Source organism: Melospiza melodia, chromosome 4, assembly GCF_035770615.1.
Source record: "Melospiza melodia melodia isolate bMelMel2 chromosome 4, bMelMel2.pri, whole genome shotgun sequence".
NCBI lineage: Eukaryota > Metazoa > Chordata > Aves > Passeriformes > Passerellidae > Melospiza > Melospiza melodia.
The window spans coordinates 16,295,857-16,321,813 of record NC_086197.1 but is presented as its reverse complement, the minus strand read 5'-3'; the positions used below and the strand labels follow the sequence as shown (position 1 = coordinate 16,321,813).

The 25,957-nt window shown below is 46.2% G+C and overlaps 1 protein-coding gene across 2 annotated transcripts in view; it reads right to left on the bottom strand.

Annotated features, from left to right (window-relative positions):
* The window catches only part of HIPK2 (homeodomain interacting protein kinase 2), a 131,776-nt gene that overhangs the window by 24,642 nt on the left and 81,177 nt on the right, over positions 1-25,957 (bottom strand). Inside the window, exons 3-9 of one of the 2 annotated variants that reach the window (XM_063154021.1) lie at positions 15,293-15,416; positions 13,111-13,230; positions 12,355-12,441; positions 10,454-10,638; positions 6,646-6,808; positions 3,931-4,150; positions 2,322-2,443 (exon numbers count right to left, since the gene is read on the bottom strand). In XM_063154021.1, coding sequence (XP_063010091.1) covers positions 2,322-2,443; positions 3,931-4,150; positions 6,646-6,808; positions 10,454-10,638; positions 12,355-12,441; positions 13,111-13,230; positions 15,293-15,416 — 1,021 coding nt within the window. The remainder of the gene's footprint in view (positions 1-2,321; positions 2,444-3,930; positions 4,151-6,645; positions 6,809-10,453; positions 10,639-12,354; positions 12,442-13,110; positions 13,231-15,292; positions 15,417-25,957) is intronic. The other variant, XM_063154022.1, reaches the window with a different exon arrangement.

Genomic DNA, 25,957 nt, shown 5'->3' with positions numbered 1-25,957 from the left:
ACAGCTGCCAGACACGATGCTCAAGCTCTGTCAGTGCCTCCTGCCTGGATCCCTCTGTCCCTCATCTGGGACATCTGGTCCTGTACAAAATGCACAGGGAACTGGATGCCAGCTGCACTGGGATGCAGTAAGGCTTTACCAGCCACAGGCATTCTGAGGAGTGCAAACACAGAAACCTGTGCCACGTGCTGGGCACGAGGGGAGAAAGCCTGAGAGCACTTCACAGTGCTGGGAGCACAAGGAGCAGCACCATGCCTCATCAGTGGGACAAATAAAGCAGGGCACAGACAGAAGGGGGCTCTGGAGGCACTGCTCCCTCTTGCACCCACAGCAGTTGCATGACCCAGGCTGAGGAGCATTAGATAAGCAGCTGTGCATGAGAGGAACAGCTCTCGGCTGGGAGAGCGACACGCAGCCGCCAAGATCAGATGTGACTACAATGCATCACAAAGAAGCTGTGTTTTTCCATTCAGTAAACTGGAATTGGGTACAGATTTGTTTATCAGGCCAGCTGCTCAGCCCAAACCGAGCGAGGCCCACGGACACCAGATGCCAGGGGCATCAATCAGAGCACCCTGCCTTCAGAGACAGCTCGCATTTCTCACTGTGTGAGACAAACGGGCACAGCAACAGGCACATCTCCTCGCCCTTATTACACCAAAAATTTAAAAATCTGTGCAAGTGAGGAGTGTTTCTCAGAAACAGCCAGAATTCCCCTTTGGAAGTGACAGTGAATGAGATGTCAGCATAAAGTATGAAATGGGATGCCCATGAAACAGGTGTTCATGTGGCAGAGGCAGCATTGAAATCAGTAACCTGTGGGCAGGAGGGTGCTCAGGAGGAGCTTTACTACCAAACATTCCTCACTTGCATAGAGCCCAGCAAAGCCACCACAAGAAGAAAGAAGGAGCAGGAGGTACTGAGATCATTCAGGATCCTGCTTTGAGATGTTTCCAACCCTCACCCCTTCAAGTCCCAAAGGACAGCACACTACAGGAGGCCTGGCAGAATGGTGGGGGCATGTAAAGCTAGCTCTGTGACCTCCTTCACTCACTGCCCCGGCTGACTTCTTGCACAAGCAAGAGGTGCCAGCCACTGAGCCCGCACAGACTGCTCCTTGCTTTGCCATGACTTTTGTCTCCCTGCCTCTCAGGCTCTTCTTTCCCACCAAACAAGGGAGGTAGCCCATGTGAGTTGTTACAACAGGCTGCAGCAGAGATTGGTTTGATGTTTCAGACAGCTCTCTGACAAAGGCTCTTCTATTGGGAAGGGGCAGGGCTGATGGAAATCACACAGGCTGCAAGTTGCATTTTGATCTGTCTTTACCAGATAAATGTGACTGGCAGCTGGCAAAGGAAGGCAAGAGCACCAACAATCTTACCCCAGCAGTGCAACACACAGGTGTAAACCATGAAGTCTGCTGGCTCCTGACTGCATATGAATATGCTGGCATGGCAGATCAAACAAGCCTGAGACAGACACATGCCTTTGTAACTAGGTGGTCATCTTTTTCAGCTTGCACAACTTAGTTTTAAGTATACTAGGTGGTTTTTTTCCCTGTCTGGTATCAGCCGAGGTACCATGGTGCCAGCTCAAAAACACTTGAGGCAGGCAGATTCACTGAAGCCTGCACAAGGAGGAATGAACTGCTGCTCTGGTCTGAAGAGCTGGGGTCCCCCTCGAGGATGTGCCTGTAATCAGTAATACCCATTCCTGTTTGTTTTTTTTTTTTTTTTAAGGAGGAACCATGCTTTTCCTGTGAGAACATTTCAGAGAATTGTGCCAATAAGAACTGCTGACAAGGAGAGCTCCTTGAGTATGGGGCCCTTGCCTCTGCCTCCTACATCTCTCTCATACCTCACGAGCAGAGGTCCTCATAAAATAGAATGGTGAAAACTTAAAGCATGAAATGTGTTTATCAGCAACATGCAATTCACCAGTGGATGGTTCAAACTGGTGCATCTGGCTGCAAACTACCCCCAAGATTTTGAGTTCAGGAGGACGCAGGAAGTTATTATAGGTTCCTTCTCAGCAGAGGCCTGGCACTGCTTTCCCTGAGGCTTTCCCACTGAGTTCAGTAGAAAAGCAGAAAGAAAAAGGGTTTTTCCAATGGCTTTTGTAACTCTGACATAGTCTTTGAGCTGAACAATGAGCAGGGGGAGATTTTGACATTTCAGAGAAAGGTGCAGACCCATATACACTTGCCCAAATTTCCAAACTGCGCCACAGATGGCCCCCAGAGAAAGCTTCTCTCCTCAGCCTCCAAGAGCCAAACAACACAGTAAATACCTGCTGAGCTCAGTGCCTTTAGCATTCCTTACCTGTGCGAGGAGTCCTGGCTGGATCTGAAGAGGCTGAGCCCCAGGAGCCTGGGTGACAATGGGGACGGCGTTCTCCATCCGCACCGAGTACCCGGCGTGCTTCGAAGGGGACGCTTGTAACCCTGTTCCAGCAGCACACAAGGGACAGCATGAGCCACCAGCAGCACTGCCAGCAACAGGGGCTGGCTCTCAGAGGAGCCTAAAGGCACTTCCCAATGTCCACTTAAATTGCAGTGTCCAGTTCCTCTGAATAATCAGCTATCAGAGTGCCACCTGTTCCACCCCGGCCCAAAAATGTCCATCAAATGCTCACAAAAATTATATGGGTATAAGGGTGCAGAAAAAACATTTCCGAAGGCAATAAGAAATTAGCTGAGTTGGGTACCTCAAGCATGGGAAATATTGCAATACAAAGTGCATGAGCAGAAAAGAAGAGGAGAGTGAACAGCTGCTCTTCCCCATATTCTCTGGTTTAACAACAAGAAACGGTCTTTATCAGCCAAAACCCATCATTATAGGAGAATGCTCTCTTTACACCAAAGTGGGCTGGGAATTCAGAACTCCAAACTCCCTCAGCCTTGATGGGGACAGATGATTTTCTCTAGCACAGTTTCTTGGGACTCATATTTGAAAGGCCCTAGCATACCCCAAACTCCAGTCACTGCTGGCTGAGCCTCACATTAGCCTTACTGAGCTGGGGAAGCCTCCCTCTCAAGCACCTCAGTGCATGCCACAGCCTGTGCTGCCTCCTCTACTTTGGAGCCTTCTCAAAGCAGCAAGCTGAGGATGGTCTCTTACATCCTCCACTTCTGAAGTCAAACCCTTGAGATGCATTTTAACTACGCTGAAGAGGTCTAGCTAAACTTCTCTAGTTCAAAAGAGCTTTGATAATCTTGCAGAACATTTAACAAGTGCCTGGAGACTAATGCACAGACAGGCTTGTAGATATGAAGAGCAGAAGTTGCACCAGCTGAACTGAGGTCTATTTAGACCACTTCCTACAGACACTTGGCAAGTTTTCCCAAATTGCAACAGCATGTAAAGTTAACAGAAGGACAAGTGGTTAAAACTGAGCATCTCCCAAGTTGTTTGACAATAGTTCCTACCACTAGTATACACAAGCAGAGCTGTTTGCAGCAGGGCTGGAGCTGAGGGAATTGCCCTCATAAATGGTCATGGCATCTGTTATGGGGGAGAACCCTCATACCCACAAGCAGCACACTCCCTACTGCATTACCCTCATGAGTTCCCCTTCCAGCAATGAAGTCATTGAAATGTGACAGTATGACCCATTCCATATATCTGTACTGATTTACTGGTATTGTGTGGGAAAGCTTTCAAGTTTACCAAAGTATGGCAGAAGAGCCTTAAACTTTGTTCAGGGCAAAGAATGAAAAGGGAGCTCCCAGCCCCTTCTCAGTATCAGCTGCCTCCAACTCAGGATATCAGAAGTGACTGCAAGATCCTCTGCGCCAAAGCAACAACAACCTCTCTGCTCTGATTTACTGCTCCAGCCCTTTTTTCTGCCACATGACCTGCACTGAGGAACTCATTTCCAACAAGAGCTGGACAAAGCAGCAGGCCAAGGTCTGGTGAGGCTGTCCCTTACCTTGGAAGCCTGGAGGGCAGACGATGAGGGCTTGCTGTAAGGGGTCTGGCCGGGCACAGATCTGCGCTGTTCCCGTCTGCAGGGGCATGCTCCGCTGGGCCACCGCAGCCATGGACGCTGCTGAGGGCTGGTAGAGTGCAGATTGGTAATTTAGTATGGAGACCTCGGGGTTGGCTAAGGAAATAGTGGCACTGGAGGAGGTGGGAGCCAGGTTGGTGGTCTAAAGGAATGACGGGAATTAAAACAAAAAAAAAACAAACAAACAAAAAAATGAGGGAGATGGGTAGGCTGGAAGAAGCAAAATCCAAAAAAATAATGAAGTAAAGTAGTGTAAGATAAAATAAAAAGCAAACCAAAACAGCAAACAAGGGGTAGAACAGGATGCTGAGGAGTAAAGAGACAAGGGCAGTGCTGGGGGAAGGATCACAATCTGCCCGAGTGTGCCACTGCTGTACCATGCCATGGGACCTCCTGCCACGCTGCCCACAGACACAGCACATCCTCTACAGCAGAGCTGCAGCCCCATCTCTCACCCAACTGCCTCTGATTTGCAGCAGGAGGAGGATGGGCTCAGAAAATGTTGCTATCCACAAATCACACTGTTCACTTGTCATGTACACAGCTCCAGAAGCTACTGACATTTCTTAGGTAAAACAGACTCAGCACCTCCACGCCCTGTGAAATCTCGTCCTGAGAGGGAAAATCCATTCTGGCCTTTCCCCTTAGATACCTTGTATCTAAGATGCCACATGCCCCTTGAATTATGTTTGGAATTTGAAGTAATCAGAAGGCATAACAGGAGGTAATGCTAATACTTGCGAAGTCCAAACTTTGCTTGAATTGTCTTTAAAATCTCTTAGAGCAGAAACTCCATTTGGAGACACTTCAAAGTCAAGAATATCAACCCAGAGTTCTGCAAAAATCGAGAAATCTGAAGACGTTTTTAAAATTTTATGTATTTGGACTAAGTCTAACCGTTGCGGGCAACTAAACAGCTCTGCCACTGCTCCAAATATATGTTCTTAGCAGACATTACCAGACCAGAGCCCATCCTTCCCTTGTCCAAATATGCCAGAAACACTGCTGGAGATAGGTCAGACAACATTTTCTCAGGGTGAATGTATGAATCCAGGAGGAGCCTTTGATCAAGTGCAGCAGAGAGTAGCATTGTGCACTGCACTGGCTGCCACTGGACCTACACTGCACTTCCACAGCCACAAAGGACGTGACAACAAAATATTTTCTCCTCCTCCTCATCTCCTCTCAGTGCAGGGACTGTGCAGGGCAATCTGCTCTCCAGTGCAACACACTGAGCAGCAACCTGAACTTGTAGTCTCAGAAGCCATAATTGGAAAGAGGAAATCCCCAGATATTTTGCAGAGACAGGAAACAAAAGAAAGCCAAGACAAGTGGTATGTTGAAGAGAATTGTGAAAGGCTTAGACCTTGTTCAAATTAAAACATCTTTCCTGGAAATATTTCAGCCAATTCTTCTAGGAACATTGGACATGCTGGTTCTGCTCAGAACACACACCCCTTATGAGAATTCAGAAATGACCATGGAACTCCCCAGCCAACAGCTGATCTTTATATCAAGTGAAATGCAAGGAAATGAAAGCAAGCCTGCCTTTCCTACAAGTAACTGTGGTACAAGCAGTGTCTCTGCCCTGCAGCTGGGGCTAAGGGGAGCACATAGCATGCATTTTGAACATCTCAAAACAGCCTAGAAAGGGAACTGGTGTTTGTCACTAGTACCCTCTCACACCAAGTCATGACCTATCTCTGTCTGTGCCTGCCTGAGTTGTTTTAAAAGACCTTTTGTGATCACATATATCAAGACCTGAGTCAAGAAGTCTGGTTTTCTCACTGACACAGGAGTATCCTGCACATCTACACAGACTCCTTTAGCTCCCTTCCTTTCCAAACACCATTTCCACAATGTCACCTGCAATCTCTAGAGTGAATCTTGAGCAGCCTGTTCCCAAAAGGCTTCAAAGCAGCAGCTACTTCTTGAGCTTCAGTCTCCTAGAGTGCTCTCCCTGGAGAGTTTCCTTTCACTGCTTGCAATTCAGTACCACAGCAAACAACTTAGCCACATAAAATCTGTTAATGCAGCACCCCCCAACACTGGGACAGGTAAAACTAATACAAAGCATGATTATAAAGCCAGAGCCCACCAAACTGGAGTGCAATGTGTTCACAGTGGGGGCACATGCACATGATCCCAACACCAACTGTGGTCCCTGGAGTAAAAGCAATGAGAGACAAGAATAAATATTATCACTAAACTCTTCTTTCTTGTTGATCAGTTACAGTGCTGTGTCTGTTAGAGGGTTTAAATTCATTTTACTTCAATGCCAATTTGAAGAAGAGCTGTAAGATCACAAATACTTCTGCCTGACCCAGGGAGTGAAGTACTGCTTGCTGCATTAAGGGACTAATGAGCTTTTCCCCATAGCAACCTCCCAAGTAAGCAGGATTTATCACCCCAACAACAACATAAACAACAAGGGCAACATTTCACAGTCACACAAAACGTCACAAGATTACTGCTTGCCCGAAGAAAAGAGAATGAGGAGAGGAGCAGAGGAAGGAGAGCAGAAAGGCACCATCTCTTGGCAGGCATGTTAAATGGGATGCTACTTTGCTTTTCATCTTCTAGGCCCTCCTGACATAAATGTTTCAAGCACTGGCTGCTTGTGATTGATGGCCTCACCTGGTTGTGGACTGTGTTGAGCTGGTTGTTAAAAGTCATGGTCAGGTTGGTGGATGTACTTGGGGCCACATGGGTGATGAATGGTGTCTTGCTCTGGTTCACCGTGTCGTACATATTCACCCGCCGCTTGCAAATCTCCATGTTCTGGAAGCAGGACTTGACACTGCGCGGGGAAAGGGGGAACAAGGAAGGCACAGAAAAATCAACCAAGCGACTCACACAGGTTACAGTTCATCACAGGGGCCCTGCAATAGGTCTCCATGGCAGGCTTAGCACTTTCTAGGCTCTCAAAGCCTTTTGCTATTTTATGTAGGTCTCTCTTAACTGTGAGAGTCAGAGTAACACTGCACTGAAGAAGGCCAAGATGAGAGCAGCTGCCCTGGGACTCCTGGGTGCTCCCACAGGTCTCTGCACTGCAATACAGGTCACTGAAGCAAGCAAAGTGGCTGCTCTTTAGGGGACAGGGCAAGATATACAAAGTGGCTATATTAAAAGACTGAAAGAGACTGAAAGCAAGAAAGAAACTTTTTGTTTCCTCATGATGGAGCCTGAGAGGAAAAGAAAACTCATGCTTTTTGCCTCAGCGTAAGCATAGTTTTATGTGCCTTTTGCAAGGAAAAATTTTACTGTTCTTGATCACTGAGACCCCCTAAAAAAGTTATCCTTGTTCCTTTTAAATAGTTGTTCACCAAGAGCTGAGTCCAGCTAAGCAGTTAAAACATTGCCCCTGTCTGGCTAAACGCCTGTGCAGATGCTTATCTCGAAGCATGACATCTCCTTTTGCAGTCAATGGGACAATTAATATCAAAAAGTTATTCCAAAGCAAATTCCTCAGTGCCCTGAAGGAATCTGGTTCTGAGGTTATCTCACACTGAGAACTGGATCTCTGGGGGAATGATTACAGCTTCTTCCTCTACACTGCCTTTCCCTTAAATGTTATTGATATAGCAATGGAAATTTTGAGAAGTATCCTATTTTGTGCCCCAGTAAAGGATCTCTACATTGCTAGAGCACAGCAGGCATCTGGTAGATTAAACTGTCCATATTTCATTAATTAGAATACCAAAGCATACAGAGGTTAAGAGACAACAACACAGTGAACTTGGGCAACACTGTATTTTTAGTACAATCTCACTTTTGATACCTGAAAACCAATACAGATTTTCCACAATTCTTCCACAATAACTGGTTTTACAAATGTAACCTCAGAGTCTGAAACACAACCTCAAAGTATAAAGGTATTATCTTATTTCCATTATCCAAACATGAAGAAAGAGAAATTCCAAGCAGTAAAAATCAGCTGTATGCTGACCATTGTGTAATGAGCTGAACTGCTGGAGGTAGAGGGTATATCCTCACATCACTTTTAAGAAACAGTGGCCCTTCAAACCTCATATGATCCCTAAGGTTGATGAAGAGGACCTAGATCTTTTTATCCCTGTCTTGTCTCTTAATCACATGGTCACCTCTCTTATCCTACAAGTAATATCCTGGTAACTGGATCTGGGCCATGAACAACCTGCAGACAAGCCAGGCTCAGGACACTGAGCACAGGATTTCAGCATTATGTGCATTCACTTCCAGAACTATACCTGTTGGTCACAGAACATCCAGCAAAATCAAACACTTATCAAATAAACACAGAAGGCTATTGGATCACTTCTTTTCAGTCAAGTATGAATATAATTCTACCTGCACAAAGAAGAAAGCACTGAGAGGAGTATAGGTTCTGTACATGGTGAATAGTGTGTGTCACCAAATGGTTCTATCTAACAAGAGGTAAGCTCTACAAATGCAACACCAAGTTCTCTGGCTTTACTTTAAAAAAAGGTGGGAGAAAAAACCAGCAGGGACAAAGCAAAACAGACAGAAAGTCTGAGGAGAACTCAGCAATTTAAGAGCCAGGAAGTTAAATATGTGAAATGGGAAGCTAAGCTCACTTTGCTGTCTGCTTGTAAGAAAGCAGAACAGCCCCCTCTTGCACTGCTTGAACTTGCAGCCTCTCTGAAACGTGCCACAGCAGAGATTCCTCCCAGAAGCTACAGCTCCCATATATTCTCACTTTTTCTGCTGCCCAATTTATTTCCAAGAGAGATTATAGCTCCCTGCATCTTTCAAGGCTTTGAAGTTTCTATTCTGCAAAGCACAAGTAATCACAGACAAAAGCTCCATCCACTTGCAATGCTGGTTACAGCTTACTGTTTCCTCTGCCAGTCACTGTTTCCAGCATGGAGGGGCTTGTGGGGTTACACACCCGGCTGGCACATGCTTGGTATTCAGAGACGTGATGCTGAATTCTTTATTTGGCTAAAATTCTCACTGCTGTTGGCCCCAATGATATTTTCAATCTTTCTGGGGCCTTGCCTGAGCAGCCACAAGTGAGCACTTCAAAAATGAAGATGTGGTTATGGACTGTTGCGTTAGTGGAAAGATTTCTGACGGCAATGCATTAGCTCACGAATCTCTCCTATCTTACACAATCAGCTCTTGCACAGTCAGAAGGACTGTTGCAAATTAAAAGGCTTTTGTCTATGATGCTCACTCAGATTTTTGCTGTCAGATTTTATTCATGAATTTTTTTTATATGAAACTTTACTTTTATCCTTTTTAGCACAATCATGCCCCATCTTGTTTTCATTTATCACTTACTATCTATTTATAGGTAACAATGCACAAAGATGGCTGTGCAGGCTAAGTCTGGGTCTACACAGATCGTGCACCCACTACCTTCTGGTAAGCAGATGCTCTTATCTTGTGATAAATGTAACAAAAAGGCAGCTACAGCTCCTTCAAAGGGGGAAAGCTACCTTAAACAAACTCAAAATACTGCAGCCACCCATACAGGCAGGGGAGCTGACACAGTTACCTGTTGCTCTGCAGCTCTTCAAGCAGCCTCCTTTGATTTTGTACCTGAGCTCCTGACAGCCTTGAAACACTCATGCAAATAGCACCCAATGAAAGTACAGCACTGTGCCAATAATTGTTCTCCTGTCAAGGGGAAGGGACAGCCTGTGAAAGCACCTGGATCTGCTAAGTGCTGTAAAGCAGGATGTTCAAAGATAAGTGTCCTGAATGCTTTGTAAAACTCCCACTATGTGTCTGTCTTCTCCACTTACACCTGAGAAGCCTGTCCCTGTGTGAACTGGACATGGGCAGTGGGCTGGGGACAGGTACCCTGCATTTCAGGCTGCTGTGCTCTGTGATGCAGCCTCAGGAGAAGGGCAGTGAGTCTTGAAGATGTGACTTCTCATCTCCATCAGGCAGTGGAGCCCGTTTTCATTCTACATGTGTCAGATGAGGTCAGAACGTGGTATTTAAGGTGACACAGGTGGACAACAACCAAGCTGAAATTTGAACTCATCCTGGTGCTTATGCCTGTGAAACAGCCTGCTGCAGATCAGCTCTTCCCTTAAAAAGCAAACAGCCCCAAGCTGACTCCTGGCACGATGGGAAGGGTCGGCTCCCCACTGCAGATAAGGTTGATTACTCCAGTAACAATCAGGACTATATTACTTTGAAATAGACTGATACTTTCAGCACTAATTGCATAATTTCTCCTGCATTTTAATGCAAAAATATGTAATTACTGAATATTTACATAATTAATGTAGCACACACTGCAGCGTTTTAAATGCCAAGCACCTACAACACAATTCTTGCAACCTTGAGTTGGCAATCATCTTTTTCTTCTAAGAAGGAAAAGATTAAAACTTAGGGATTAAACACCTTAAAAACCCCTCAGATACACTTGGTCTCCACCACAACCAGCTCTCCTTTTCAAAACCCAAGGGGAACAAAAGCCACGTACTGTGTGCTGTGAGGGAAGTCGAGCAAGTGTGTCATGGTGACAAAGGGGTGGCTCAGAGTTTCGATGGGGGTTATCCTCTTATCTGCGTCTATCGTCAGCATCTTCTTCAGCAGATCTATGAACTCCCGCCGGTCTGCCTTCTCCACCAACATATCGCTGCCCTCCAAATCCGTCGTCATATTCACCTAGAGGAGAAGGGACAGGAGTGAGTGCTGAAGGGGAAGAGCACATGGTCAGGTCTCCAGCAAAATGTGCTCGCTCCTTCTTGGAGCACACGCCCTGCCAGCCTCCCTGTCCAAAGGAGTGGCTGCTGAAGAGCCACGCTGTTGGGAAAGACTGAAACAGGAAAGTCTTATAAATATGATTGTCTGGCAAAAGATTTTGAGAATACAGAAACTATAAGCAAGATTGAAGTGAAAGCAAGTTTTGAGATCCCTTAGTTACTGAACAACTGGAAAACAATGGTGTGGTGGACTGAAGGTAATCCCCTTTTGATGAAACAACACCCTCTGCTTGCAGACAGGCCCAAGGGTCAGAGCAGACCCTACTAGCTTGGCAGAAGGGGTCCAAAGAGTAGTTTTTAGGGTTTAAAATGTAACACAGTATGGTAATGTATTGATTCTTATAGGTTGTATGTAAATGCTATAGGATTTGTATCTTGTACTAGATTGGTTAGTGAGAATTCGAATATTCAACACAGAAGAAGATTTATTGTATTGTAACAAGAACTTCACGCTCTTACCCCTTTTATTCTCTTATGCTTTTGCTCTCTTGCCTCTCTTACTCACTTTTCCCCTAATCCTCTCTACCCCTCTCTTCTCTCGGGCCTGCTCCGAGCTGTGGCTGGCAGCTCCCAGCAGGGCCCTGCACCCAGGCCCTCTGCAATAAACCCCAAATTCCACAACCTGGCTGCAGAGATCTCTCATCTCCGTCCGTCCTGACCATCCTACCCTGATGCTCCTACACCACGCCAAGCTCCGTGGTGGCCGCTCATCTCGCTGGTGCATGTCACAGCTCCAGACAGACTCTCAAGTGTTCAGCTCGCCTGGGTCAGTGGCTAATGAAACACTTAGTCACCCTCCACTGAGGATGAACAGCTTCCATGTGGTAGCAGGCAAGCTCTGATAATCACAGTGTTTATCATATACTGTGCCATCAGATACTTATCTATGTGTCCTATGAGCAAAAAATATATAAAACACATAAAAATTGTCAGTAGGTTTATGAGAAACATCCCATTCACGTATCAGGAGCCATGAATTAAAGACCTGTTATATTATTTCATTAATTATCCGGTCTCCTCAGATTCCAGTCCTCTCTTCCTGCAAGCTTACAAGGTTTACTTGCTACAATGTCTAGACCTTGGTAGCACAAACTCCAGTTTGGTGCTAGTGTTGGGCCAGTTTAGCACACTGGTTTGTCAGCACAAACTTCTGTCACAGGAGTGGTTATGCTGGGATTAGCCCTCACAACAACATGGAACTGACACAGTGAATTAGTGCTTCCCATTCTTCCCCCAGCCAGCACACTCTTCTGTGGCCATGGTGAGTATTTCCACTGTCACCCTTTAACAAATGGGAATATTAAAGCACAGAGAAAGCAAGTGACCTGACAGTGGTCATACAGAAGAGCACTGGAGAGACAAGAGAAAATGCAGGATTTCCACACTCAGAGACGTGCCTTAGCCACTTCCCAAGGCTGCTTTACTACAGCACACACACCCCTGTGTGCAGTCACTCCTACAAAGCAGCACATAACAGCAAATTTGGTAGGCATAATACTGGTATTTTTCAGGAGCTGGCCCCAGAATAGGATACACAGAGAACTTCCATAATTCCCTTTTGTTAGTATTTCTGGAAAGCATGCAAACAGTCTTGCTGGTTACTCACCAATGCTCTTACCTGTGCCATATCATCCAAACAGTTGAAAATATACTTTCTTGCTTCCTTTGACTTAATCCCCGTCTCTGCCTCATGATCATCTGGCGTCTGCTCAAAACAGGACACAGGCATTGACCAACACTGCCCTGCAACCAGCTGCAGATTATGTGCCACTTCCCACATGTGCCTCATCCTGTCCTCATCAGGGACCATCCTGCCTGACCAGACACCATTTACAGCATCTCCACCATGGTTATGTGTCATCTTTTATGTCACAAGGTGATTTATCTCTTCTGTTTCACTTCTGAGGGTCCTCCCAACTATGGTGGGTCTCTTTCATCCATCCTGGCATTGAGGTACAGCATGCCATCCCAGCCAGAAGCATACAGGCCTCTCTCCCTGGGGACAGCATGGAGCCAAACCCACTAGCAAAGGACACTCAGGGCTCACCTGCTTTACTCAAGGTTTTGACTGTAGAATTAAAATGCTTGCCTTTTTTCCCCCCTCACAATGAGTTAGATATTAGAGCAAAGTCTGCCTACTACACACCAAATCATTGACTACTTAGAGGGTCAACTCTCAAATTTCCTACAAGGCCAAGCAGGTGAATTATAGGCTCCAAAATTTGGGGATGGCAGTTGTACCTTGGGCAGTACCCACCCCTATGTCTGTGCTGCACTGCAAAAAGCAGAAACTCAGGCTCCGAGGTGACCTGAGTGTCTCCTCACTTCCAACCAACAACTCCAAGGTAAAAGAAACAAGGGAATGTCTTCCTACCTTCAGCCTCCACAAGGGATATGGTGAGTCTGTATCCCTGTTGAAAAACCTCGTGGTCTTTGTCCCTGCACTTAACAAGTACTCTGCTGGTAAGCCCTGCGTCTGTGAAATGTAGCGAATCTGCAAGAGAAGGATGAGAGGTTACTGCTCATCCTGTGAAGGTCTCTGGAGGTCTTCCTTGAAGGAGTTCAGGAGGCATTTGAACCAAGAGAACAGACAAAAAAAAAGGTAGCATGTAGAGAAACTTCATGCCATAAAACTCAGTGCAAGGAATGAGAGGATGAGAATTTCTGAATGGAATTCCCTCCATTTATCACATACATCACTGGAAACTCACACTTAGAGTGCACTCCCACAAGTCCTAAGGATGAAAAGAAGAAAGTTCCTAAATTTATAAAGTTCAAAGAGAAGGACCCACACAGTGATTTCAATGGGATGTCTCAACACTTGGCACCATCTCCAGGACATCATTTCAGCAATTTGATATTGGCTCTCTAACTTCTGCTGGTTTTCTTCCACCTGAGCACACAGCCTGTCCTAGGAGCATCCTGAAGTTCCAAACAGGATTATGAAGTGACTGCCTTTGAACTAAGGTGAAACATACACTCAAACCAACTGATGGTATGGAAAGTACTTGTCTCTACTGACTACATGACGTTATTTGGGATGCATCCACAAGCATGACTTCATTGGCACCCACACAGCTAAAAGATACTCTATTTCTTTTTTCAGAATCTCAAACTTTTATTTATTTATAAAGGAGAAAGAGTCTGTGATTACACAATTAAAGACTAATGTCACACATGCCTGAGGTGCCACACAAAACCTTCACTTTGGCACCTCCTGTCTCCTGCATGGCTTCATTCTGCAAAAATTGCTGCAAACTCTGCAAAACTACTAAAACCAGTCACCTACTCTCAAAAATGCTAGGCAAGAATGGAAAGTGTTTTTGAGAGAAGAAACAGAGAAGGATAAAAACATTAAATACATGAAGGCATAAAAGCATAAAAAGCAGCCGTGCTTTCAATCACTTCCAAGCACTCAGGCCCTGGTTCACTGTGCATGGCTTGCTCAGCTCTGCAGCTCCTCAGGTCCATCAGAGCTCACACACCTCAGAGGCACCTGGATCCTGCCAATCCCAGCCAGGATCAGCCCCTATCCCTTCCCCAGCTCCCCAGGAGCCCTCGTCACACTTTACCAGAGGAAGCTTTGTGCAGGGCAGTTAAGCTGGCCAGTAAGGTATGGTGATTTCTTTTCCAGCTGTGTGTTTTATGGCTTTTGGGGTGCAATGAGGAAGAGAAAGAAATCTACTTTTCATGCTTGGTATGTGATTTTCAAATGCTTGTAAGTTTCTCAGCTACATTTGATTTCCTTTAGAGTCACTAATAGCCCTGCTCTTTGCTGCAAGTTATTTCCCCTGCCAAATTTTACCTTTAGAGCTCTGATTAAAAAAATACTGGTTTCAAAAGAAAAGTCAAGAAAACATTTCAGTATGTGAAAAACTTATTTATTTTCCTGCCTTTTTTTTTTCTTCCCTTTTTTTAAAAATTTATTTCCTAAAAGAAAAAAGACCCTTTTCAGGCTGCATTTTCAGACAGCTAAGATCAGCCTGAATACTGTGGGAATGCAAAGCATTCTACAGCCCTGGCTCTAGCTGCTGCTGCATTATCAGTTTTAGGACTACAAAAAGGGCATGAAAGCCTATAGGGAGAAAAGGAACGACAGCTTATATTAACTGGAAACCTACATCAATGCCAACATTCTCCTTCTTGTCATTGCTTTTAATATGCACTCTCATAAAAGGGGTTATGAAATGCAGCTGAGTTCATGCAGTTTCTTCTAACAAATAAGGCTTTATGCTGCACTTGCTGTTACAGCAGAGAACGGGTGCCTGCTCTGCTCAGTGAGGAGGGACATGCACAGAGCTCTCCAGTCAATGGCAGCATTGACTCTTGATTTTGATTTCACTCAGGCAGCCAGGTCTTAAAAGCCAGCATACCAAGCTGGACACTGGTTACCTGGAATAAATACCCAGGTGCACAATGACAATGTTGACTTGGGAGAGCAAGAAATACAGATCCATCATTAGCCAAAGTGAAGAAGTTTCCATCTGCTCACTCTGACAGGAGAAGAGAAAGAGATGTGTGCACTTACCAGCACCCAGGGCAATATCCACACCCACCTGATCGTACTCTGAAGCTCCTGGGTACAAGGGCCAGCCCAAGAACAGCTCTGCAATGACACATCCCAAGGACCACATATCGATTGCTTCACAAAAGGGTAAACCAAGGATGATTTCAGGGGCTCTGCAAAGAAAGAGGTAAGAAAACATCAGCAAGGGGAGCAGAGCTGCTCAGCTGGCTTTGGGCAGCTGGTGCCCATTGTGACACTCATAGAGCTGCCACCAACAAGTGTCACTGCTGTGACAGAGCTGAGGGACTCACTGGTCACTGGCACAGTGCCTGCTAACCAAACATCAGTCGGTGACTATTTAGCCTTACAGAAGAGTACTGTGGCCATATAGAACCAAGAGACAGCCTTACATCTGGCAGCACTTTGTAGAGGAGGGAACTACCCCTGCTTTCATCCAGCTATGGATAATAATTCATAAGGGAATATGAAGGCACCCAATCAAGGCCCCCACTCGAGGCTCTCAGGGCCAGCTCGCGGTCCTGTGGAGAACTGTGCAGATCCCCTGCAGTGAAGCATCCTCTGTTCACACAGCTCCGTGGGCTCACAAACAGCCAGACATTAAATAATCATTACAGGACTGGTATAAAAGGATTACTGACTTTTTAAACAAATAGCTGTAACAATAAAACAAAGAAATAATTTAATTAGATCTATTAGACCTGAGCCTTTTCCTCAGAAGGAAGTAGCCAAGAAACCTTCCTTTCCCAGTCTGTCCCAGGCACTTGATTAGATTTCCTTTTCCCTTTCAGCCCAAACAGGCAAAATGCAGCAGCTCTCTGGCTCCAGGAGATGCCACCAAAGCACCTCTGCTCCCTCCCCTTCCAGGGGGAATCTGTCCCACTGCCTTGGGGTGGTTGGAATCAGTCTCCACTGACGCTGAAAAGGTCTGTAGGGATAAGGTTAGATGAACTTGCTCAGCTCCAGTGGCCAAGGTGAGATTAAACGAATCCTGGCCTATGTGCCCCAAACGTTCTGCGTTTCCTTACTTATCCCACCTCTGCCTAGATGTCCACATGCAGTTATATGACAGTTCCTATTTATACAAGCATCTCCTAAAGCTTCTCTCCTATTCTTGCAATGCTTCTAAAGCCCCAGCTTCTGGCATCATGGCACGTACAGCAGGAAAAATAACTTACTCACCCATACTCCTCTAACTATAAAGAAAGAAAAACCAGAAGACAGAAAAAATAAACACACACTGATTTAAAATTTTCATAATTTTAAATACAGCCTTGGGATTTCTCAGGCCCTTATGCATATTTTGGAAATGCCTGGAGTTGGCTATTGAGCGAATCAAGTGCCACCAAGCAAAGCTCGAAATAGGACCCATGGTTCCCAGTTCCCCATTTGTCATCAGGATAAGATCTGACACTAGTGAGATCATACTAAGGATTACCAATTGCAGTGGAAAATATTATGTTTTAATCACACTATTACATAGTCATGTCAAGACAAGTCTTCAGCCAAGAAACCAAGCAAAATGGTGATTTTTTTCCAAAGAAGCAAAGACTCTGTAGCAAGAATCCATGCCTTGTCTTCAGTCCACAAACTCTCCCAAGTTTTGGGAGACTTGTAATGATAAAAGTCCCAAACTACCTCTTCTTAAACCAGCAATGCCGAACGTAAAAATTACAGGAAATTCTGGGATTTTAAAGTTAGAATTCTTTGTGCCATTCCCACAAAAACAAGTCAGAAACTTAAAAAGTCTTTACCCCTTCTAGCTTCATCTGTGCTTATCATTGTCATACCCTACTCCTCTTTAGCCCACTGTGACAAACTTTTTATTCTAACAGCAATCTCTCCTCATGAACAAGGGGTTAATTTTCCTCCTTTCCTCCCTATTCCGTCATCCCTGTCATCCCTACACACTACCCGACACCTAGACAAAATGCAGAGAGAAAAAGACAGCTATGGTGACCTGAATCTCATTACTATGTAAATCCTGCATTCAAAGCCATCTGCCTCTCCCTGCCTGCCTTCCACATTGTGAGGGAAATGTCCCTGGTCACTAATGAGAGCTCAGCCACAAATCGCCTCAACTTCAGGTCCCTCCCACTAACTCAAGTGGAGGGGTGGACTGCAGGGATATTCCCAACATGATTTTGTGTGGAAAACTCCCTGTGCATAAAAAACTACTTGCACTGCTGTCATATGTAGCACACACCTCCCCTCCTCTCTCCCCACACTTAGGCTGCCAACACCTCCAGACCCCTGCAAGAAGGGATGACCTAGAATTTGAGGTTCCAAAGTATTTTTTTTTTTTTTCTCCTGAGTCTTTGGCTGTCAAGTGGGTTTACCTGAAAGGCCAACTTTCTGGAGTAGTAAGGAGAGAATTTGTTTTTTACACATAGAAGAAGGTTTCCATCTTCGCTATTGAGGAGAAAAGCACAAATCTATGTCCACATTATTTAAACACAGAGTGCAACTAAACAGAGCATCACTCATTCCATGAATTCTAACAGTGGTGAGAATGCCTGTGGGAAGGGGCTACATCTAGGTGATATGCTGCCTTACACACACCACAGCCACCATGTGCTGTGGTTTTCTCCCAGCCTATATGTAATCATTGTGATTTTTCCATGGAGAGGGAGTGGCCCTAAGACAAAAAAAGTCTTGTTAACTTAATTAAACAGTCACTAAGACACCTCAAGAACAACAGGTAGTGGATGCCACACAGGATTCCAGATTTTCAGCCAGCAGATACCTCTTGTTTGCTGTGGGAAAGATGGAGCTGCAGTCACCAGGAGCAGTGCTCTGCCTGCCTGAAATGGCCAATGCCAAGCATTTTGGGGCAGGATGCTATGAGCTCTGTAAAGAAATAACCTGTCCACTGACAGAATACCTTTGAATCTCCACTGGGGTGGTTATTGTTCTTTATTCTCAGTTATGGATGCATACATCCTTCTGCACATGGTATCTAACATGCAACTCCTCTCTTTCTCAACATAAGCATGTCAGTTTTTTAAGACAAGGTGAGATCTTGACTTCCATCACATGTTATGGCACAGAGCTCCACAGGCAACCTTCTGCTTTCAATAGCATCTTAACTCAAGTTTTTTAAAGCTTGATTTTCCTTCATCAGGTTTAAATTTGTCACATCTCATTTTGTGTTCACATACATTGGTTTAGAGGTGAAGATGGAAATGATTGAATCACCTGTCCTTTACCACAAGCTGCTTTTATATCTTTGCCTTGCTTTCCCATGCCTGCAGCAGCTTCTGCCTTCTCAGTGTACCATCCCATGGATGTTTCAATCCCCTTCCACTGCCTGACCCTGCAACTCCTCTTCCTGATACGACTGCTTGGAGACAGGCTGAACAGCCCTAGAAAGAGTTAAACACAAGGATATTCCCCAGACTTATTTTACACTATTTGCAGAATGCTTTCGCGTTCCAGTCTTCCCTAAGCTTAATATTTTGTTTGCTTTTGGAGTGACACGAGGCATTTCAGCAGATGTTTTATCTGGGAGATCCTCTGAGACACACAGTCCTTTCTCCAGAGAAGCTGCAGTTAATTCAGGACATACAATTATGCAGAAATAGTTCGTTTTTTCTCTTCCAATGTTTACTGCCTTTCGGTACTGCACTGATCTAGCATAATGTTTTCTGTAATCTAGATCAAGTCCTTTAAATGCTTCTTGCTCTTTTCTGCAGCCTAACCTAAGACAGTATGTGATGTCTGCACGCTTGAACATTTCACTACTGGTCCAGCACTTTTTACAGATCATGAGTACATTAAATAACTCTGGTCCTAAAATGCACATGCAGTCCACTCCACAACTGACCCTTGTTTTCTTAAAAGCACTCAGATTTAGCTCAGCAAAAAAAAAGTGTAATTTTCTTTCCCAAAGGTAAAGAAAACAGTTTCCATGTCTTAAACAGTTCTTGTGTGGGATTTCTGCATTGTGCAGCTGCTAGCACTGTGTAACAAGGGAAAATGCCCTATGAAAATGTGCACATCCAAGTATTGCAATCATAAAACGGAAGGACGATTCACGTGGCAGCAGATCCTCCCAAACAGCACTGAAATCTTCAGCAGATCTCTCCATGACTGCACAGAGTAGTATTTTCTGTACCAACAATACAGGTTTTTTAACCCAGACCCACCAAACCCTTCGATTGTGGTGAGGGATCCTGTCTGACAGCACACAGTGGAGCCAGCTGCCAGACACCTCAATGCGTGCAGGAACATCCCCAGCTCCTGCTCTCCGCCCATTTCTTGGCTGTGCATCTGCAGCACTCCTGGCACAGCAACTCCTGCCTCTAGTACAAGGCACACAGAAGGAAAACAGAAAACTTTGCCCTCCTGTCCTTCCTCTCCTGTGAGCTGCTGCCTCGATGTCTTCCAACAAAATGCACTCCCCTTCTGCATGCACAGGCACAACCTGTTCTACAGCTCACACAAATCTCACCAGCACAGACCAAAGCTTTAGAAGCCACTTGTCACCAGCCTGGGAAAGACTGAAGAGCCCTGCCAAGAGTCTTCATCTCCAGGACAAAAGCAGCCATCCCAGCCCCATTTCCACATCCCTACCCATTTCCAACCAAATTACCTGCGTGGACAGCAAAGGGTGACCTGCTCCTTGGCTCAGCAGTGAGTCCAGTCAGTCCCCATCCTTTGGAGCCCAGTTCAAAGTGCCTGTGTACACCACAGAGCTCTGGTGCTGGTGCCCTGGGCAGCAGGGTCCCCGTGCTGGCAGCACCTGCAGGTCCCCAGAGGCAGCAGTGCCACCTCATCATTTGCTTGCACCTCACACACGACCCCGTCCTGCTCTCAGGCCTGCTGCTGGCAGAGTATTTACTTTAGCAACCCTGCTTTGTGGCAGGGTAATTTCATTGTCTGGTGTTTCTGTCAGGAAAATTAATTACCAGTCTAGCTTGCTGGCTTTTTCACCCACACATCACAGGACATTAAAAACAGATGCCAAAAAAAAATTCATTTCCACAGACTCGGATTCAGAGAGCTGGGCTCTTTCTGAATTTTAAAACTTCCCTGCAAACTACCCTCCTCAGGGATAACTTACCACCTTTGGTAGGATCTCATGGCCAAGTGTGATAGTCTCAGCTGAGTCCTTCATGGACAAGTATAACCTCAGACAAAAATGTAACTCAAAGCTTGATGCTTGCTGGCACCTTGAGCAGAGAGTGCTCCTGCTCCCAGAAGAAGGCTGGGGGCAGGTGAAGGCAGTGCAGACAGAGGTCCAGTGAAGATGTCTCTGAGCTGAACACACAGCTCCTGCCTCACCTGCTAAAGCCTGAATGCTGGGAAGCAGCAGCTTTCACAGCTCCACTCAGGAAGCCCTGGGCAGAGGGAGAGGCAGGAGCTGAGCTCCTCTGCCCAAACAGGAATGCACTGACCACTGACACCCAGGGCTTCACCCCACTCAGAGCTCAGGCCTCCTCCATGCACCAAGATACCTCTCGTGAGGACAAGGAACTGCATCCTTTGTGTGTCTTACAAAGGGGTTTTTATTCAAGTGATGGAGCTCTATCCTCCTCTCAGATGAACCCTTTCTTTGGCATCTTTATGGACTCTTTCTCACACCTGCTCACTTGACTCTTGTATTTTGTGGAGGTGTCCACCTTTTATTGCCATGTACCTTTAACTCTTAGGTAATGGAGGTGGAATGCAAAGAGAACCTTTTTTTTTGTTCCTCTGTACTTCTCAGACTCCAAATAATTTCTTAAATGAAAGGATGTAAAAGGAGACAGGCTCATATTCTGGAAGTAAAATACTACAGTTGCTATCTCCGTCACCCCTCCACCTCTCCACTCACACAGACACCTGGAAGGGATGCAGACATCAAATATGGATGACCCCCAGACTAAGGCCATCCTCTGCTCCAGGGCTGGGCATCTGCAGACTTTTGTGTCTGTGATAAAGGCAGCCACCAGGGCCAGAGCATAACACACCTACAAGCACCAACAGCTTCTACTTGCTCACTCCCCATCCCATGGACAGGAGAGCAGCTCCAGGCCCCACAGTGTCACTCAGCAGGGCAATGCTGGGCTCACCCTCATTGCTGGATTTCTGCATTTCTCCTGCATTCCTGAGCAAGGGACAGCCCTGGTAGTCAAGACTCATCCCAGAATATGCAGGCACACTAAGCCTTTCAGATCCCAGCATAAAGTTCCAACCACAGAGAGGCCAGTCAGCACAGGGTTATTCCTGAGGGAGGGAAAGGACCACAGAGGAATGCCACAGAATACTGTTTACCCACATATATCTATTGGTTTGAGTGATAAGGAAGGACAGTGCCACTACAGGGCTCCTAGCAGGCTCTGTATCTCACAGGTCAAACACAGCTACACCTGGTTCCTGGGTGTAAGGACTGTGGGTGTAACCAGAGTCATTTCCAGGGCTGCCAGGACACCTGTACAACCTCCACTAGAAGGGAGCTCCAACACTGCACTGCTCACGTGGCTCTTGCCCATCCCTCAAGATTAGTCTGCAACACTTCAAAAAATATCTGAATCAGCTCAAAAGACTGGAAGCTGGATCCACTCAGCCTTCAGTGATGGTTTATGTTACAGGACATAAATATAAACTGGAGGCTGGTAACCAGTGAGGTACCACAGAGGTTTATCCCAGTCTGGTCTCATTTAACATCTTTATACCTGACCTGAGGAGGAGGCAGAGTGCATTCCCACCCAGTTTGTGGGTGATGCCACACTGGAGATATCTGGCCATGCACGTGAGGGCAGGGCTGCCACCCAGAGGGACCTGGACAGGCAGGAGACAGGGCCTGATGAAATACAGCCAGGAGAAATGCCAGGTCTGGCCCCTGGTGACAACAGGGAACTGCTCAGCTGGAGTGGCCATAAGCACCTTGGTGGGGCTAGAAAGGAAGACCCTGGCAGGAGCAGGACCAACAGCATCCCTGAAACAGGGCCAGCCAACCAAGGAGTGTGGTAACCCACCTCCAGCCACATCTGGACACCACGCTTGGCATGGGGATCCCAGAGGGAAGGTGAACTGGAACAACCTCATGGCATCCATGACAGCAGCCTGCTCCTCCTCCTCTGCCACATGGAGAAAATGGTGCCAGGTTCTTCCCTCAGGTGGGCAGCAGAAGGCAGAGATGATAGGCAAATTGAAACAGGAGAGGATCCCTCTGGGGATGGAATGGGGAAACACCTCCACTGTGCAGATCAATGAACCACCAGCACAGGGTGCCCTGAGGGACCCTGTGCTAACCTTGGAGGCTTTTGAGACCCAGCAAGATGAAGTCCTGATCTTGATCTCATGGCAGACTCAACCTTGACCATCAGGTTGGACTAAATGACCTCCCAGGGCCTGCTGTCGCCTGAACTTCTCTAACTCTGTAAGGTCCAATAATCATATATTTCTAAATAGGAAGGTCACCAAGGTCCTCCTACACACAGGGGAAATCCTACACAGCTGGGAGTGTTTCCTGTGGTACAGGTGCAGGTCCCCAGGTATTTTAATCAAGTGTACATGCACAAAGTTGTGTCTTTTAACAGACAGCAAGTTACACAACAATTTCTTCCAAGCCTTGTGATCCTCTCATTGCTAGCTAAAGGTATTTAATAACAAATAACTCACAGAAAAAGATTAGACTGCCCACCCTGGCCACTGCTCATGTTCCACAGGGGTGCTGACTGAGAAGGGTGAAAATACTCCAGAGGATGATGTCAGAGACAGTGAGGGCTAGGCTGAACCTCAGGGAGGTCACCCACTCCCTCCCTGCCCCAATCCTGGGCCATCCCAGCAATGCCTATGTCACTCCTGGCAAGCATTCAGCCAGCCTGTCCTAGAGACCTCCCATGGTGGAGCATCCATGAACTCTGCTGTGCCCCAAGGGAGCTCCCCCCGTGTAATTTTAAGGAATAATACAGCTGTACATAGCTGACTTTATGTCATGCTTAATTACAACTTGTTGTCAATCTGGCATCTATGTAATACATATGGAAAAACATAATTTAATACATCTCACTTGACTTTGCTTACAGCTGGCTTTCTGCCAGGCTGCTGCTCCTCCCTCTCCTCACTCTGCCTCGGCCTCAGCACACACTCAGTACCTATAACCTTGGCTCTTTTTCTCTCTTGCTCACTATGTCTGTCTCCTTTTCCTGCTTCATCTTTTCCTCTCTTCCCACACTTACTGTGGATGTCCCACATAGGAGCCCCCCACCCTGTGAAGGGGGTGCACAACCCTATGCTGCTGTGGGTCTGCATCCAGTTTGATAAATGGGGAGTCACAAAGACACCTATCAGGGACCCCAACAGGATCCCCCTGCTCGCTGCCACCACCCACATGAGGAAAAAGCAATTTCCATAGGTTAATCCTGGAAGACTTTCAAGCAAACCACACTTACCTATCAAGCACTTGCCATCCCTGTGCACCTTTCTTGGGATTAAGCAGGCTGGATTCAGCCATGAACAAAGCCTGGGTTTAAACAGGGAGGGAGGGGTCCCTGCTGGGAGGCTCTGCACCCCTCTGCTCTCCTATCTACATTGCACATACACTCTTCATTTAGGTTAGCGCCTTAAAGAAAACCTCCTGCTCCCTTCAGCAAGAGCATGTAAGCAAACAAATGACTGAAGCTCAGAGCTGGAGAAAGCAGTGCAGCTGTTTGTGGAAACAAGACAAAAGATTTAGAAACACTTGCTTTTTTTCCCCCCTCTCCCATGTCAGGCTGTTTACAGAAACCAAGGGATGAAATTTTGCAGACAAAACCACTGAGAGCAGCCCGTCAGTCTCGAAGGGAAGGAGAAAGGGAGGGAGACAGAAAGGGAGGGGAGCGTAGGCTTCTTTCAGGATTATGGATCATTGCTAAATTGCTCTATCAATTATTAAACCCATCACTCAAAGTGCAGTAACCAAAATATAGCAGATAAAGCCTTTCTCATCCACTCTCTACCAGCTGCTCTCCTCCTCCTAAAGCCAGAGGGGAATGAAAATTCCCATAGTTTATATTTTATAAAGATCATTTTCCCTGAGCCTTGAAAATAAAATATTTTCTGGACAAACTACAGTGGAACCAAACCCATAGCAGAAAGACATTAAAGGAGAAATTGCCCTTTTGACTAACAGACCTAAGGAATAAAACAAAAATCTCTGCAATCAATATGATTTCTTAACACTGACAGGGTAAAACATTTGTCTGTGAATAAATGAAGAAGCAGGCCTCAGACATCAATACCTGTTAGTTGCTGTTTGCTCTCTGCTGAACAGATCTGAGACCAACAGCAGGGTGGGCATGGTCCCAGGAAAGGACAGAACAAAAGGACATGAGGCACCTGGTCTGGCCAGTGGCTCTGTGGGGAAGAAAACTGCAACCATGCGTCCAGGGTGAGGCAGGAAACCCTTTGTGAGCAGAGCTGAGAAGGAACCACACAGAGGGGATAACCAGGACCTGACATCCCACTGGAAAGGCATCCATGTGGCTGCCAGGGTCTGGATGGACCTAGTGATTCTGTGAGTTTCTAGCAGCACCACATGCACTTGCTGGAAGCACTTACCAGGTGCATCACCTGAAGCAAATGCATGCCTGAATCCTGGCAAGGGCCTGGCTGCAGCTCAGGTTAAACCTGCACTCATGTGTTTTGCTGAACCTGAATCTCCTAGCAAGTCCTTGCTGCGACTGAGCTGGAAATCACAAAAGGCAAAAAAAAAAAAAAAAATGCTAATAAACCCAATAATGGAAAAGAGAGCCAGGCCTTGGGTACAACCAAGAGCCTGTTAAGCTTGTCCCAGCCAAGCATCTTTGTACATCCCTGGAGGAAGCCCCACTGGACTGACCACAACCATATTCACCTCTCTGCACTCAGAAATGCAGGTCTCCATAAACTTGAGAGGAGGTGCCCAAAAGGGAGCACCAGGAGCATCCCCCCAGGGCTCGAGAGCTCCATGCTGAGCCAGAAACACAAAAACACGCACAGGGGGTGATGCAACAACAGCCACATTGAGCACAGCCTGACCTCTGGTTGTTCTCCCAAACAAAGGGCCACGCAGGGGGGGAGGGCTGGGGCTTTCCAAGGTTATGGAAGAAATCAGAGAATAGCAAAATCATAATTTGAAAACAAAAGCCCTATCCATGCCAGACAGTGAATGGATGAGCCTGAACGTATTGGGTGCAGAAATCCCCTGAAGGAGGCATCTGATCAAGAGGGGAAGAATGCCAATTATGTGCTCCCATTCATGCCACTGCAATGAAAGCATAATTCTGACTCTGCTTTCTGACCCGCAGTATGCAATTTATGCAAATCCAAGCTGTTCTCGCTTCCCTCAGAGCCAAGTGTCCACCAATGCCAGAGCTGGCTCTAACTTTTTGTTTTCCTTTTCAAATCTATTGTTTTCACTGCTGAATATTTAAGACCTTTTGTTGTTGCTGTTGCATTTCTTTGGAAATGAAATAATAATTGAAAAAATCCCACAGCACACAGAAACAAACAAAAGTTGACTTCTCCTCTCTCCAGCCATTCTGCCACGCTCAGCTCCATCCCAAGCCCTTATCGTCCCAGCCCAGAGCCTTGCCATGCATTGGCCAAGTGAAGCTTCTCATGTCTGATCTGCAATGCTCCTGACACTTTTGTTCACAGCAAATACTGAAAGTTGCACCAAGCTGCATGGTGGTTCTATAGGATTAGCCTGAATACTGAGCCAACTGTCAATATAGGGCTCCAGAAG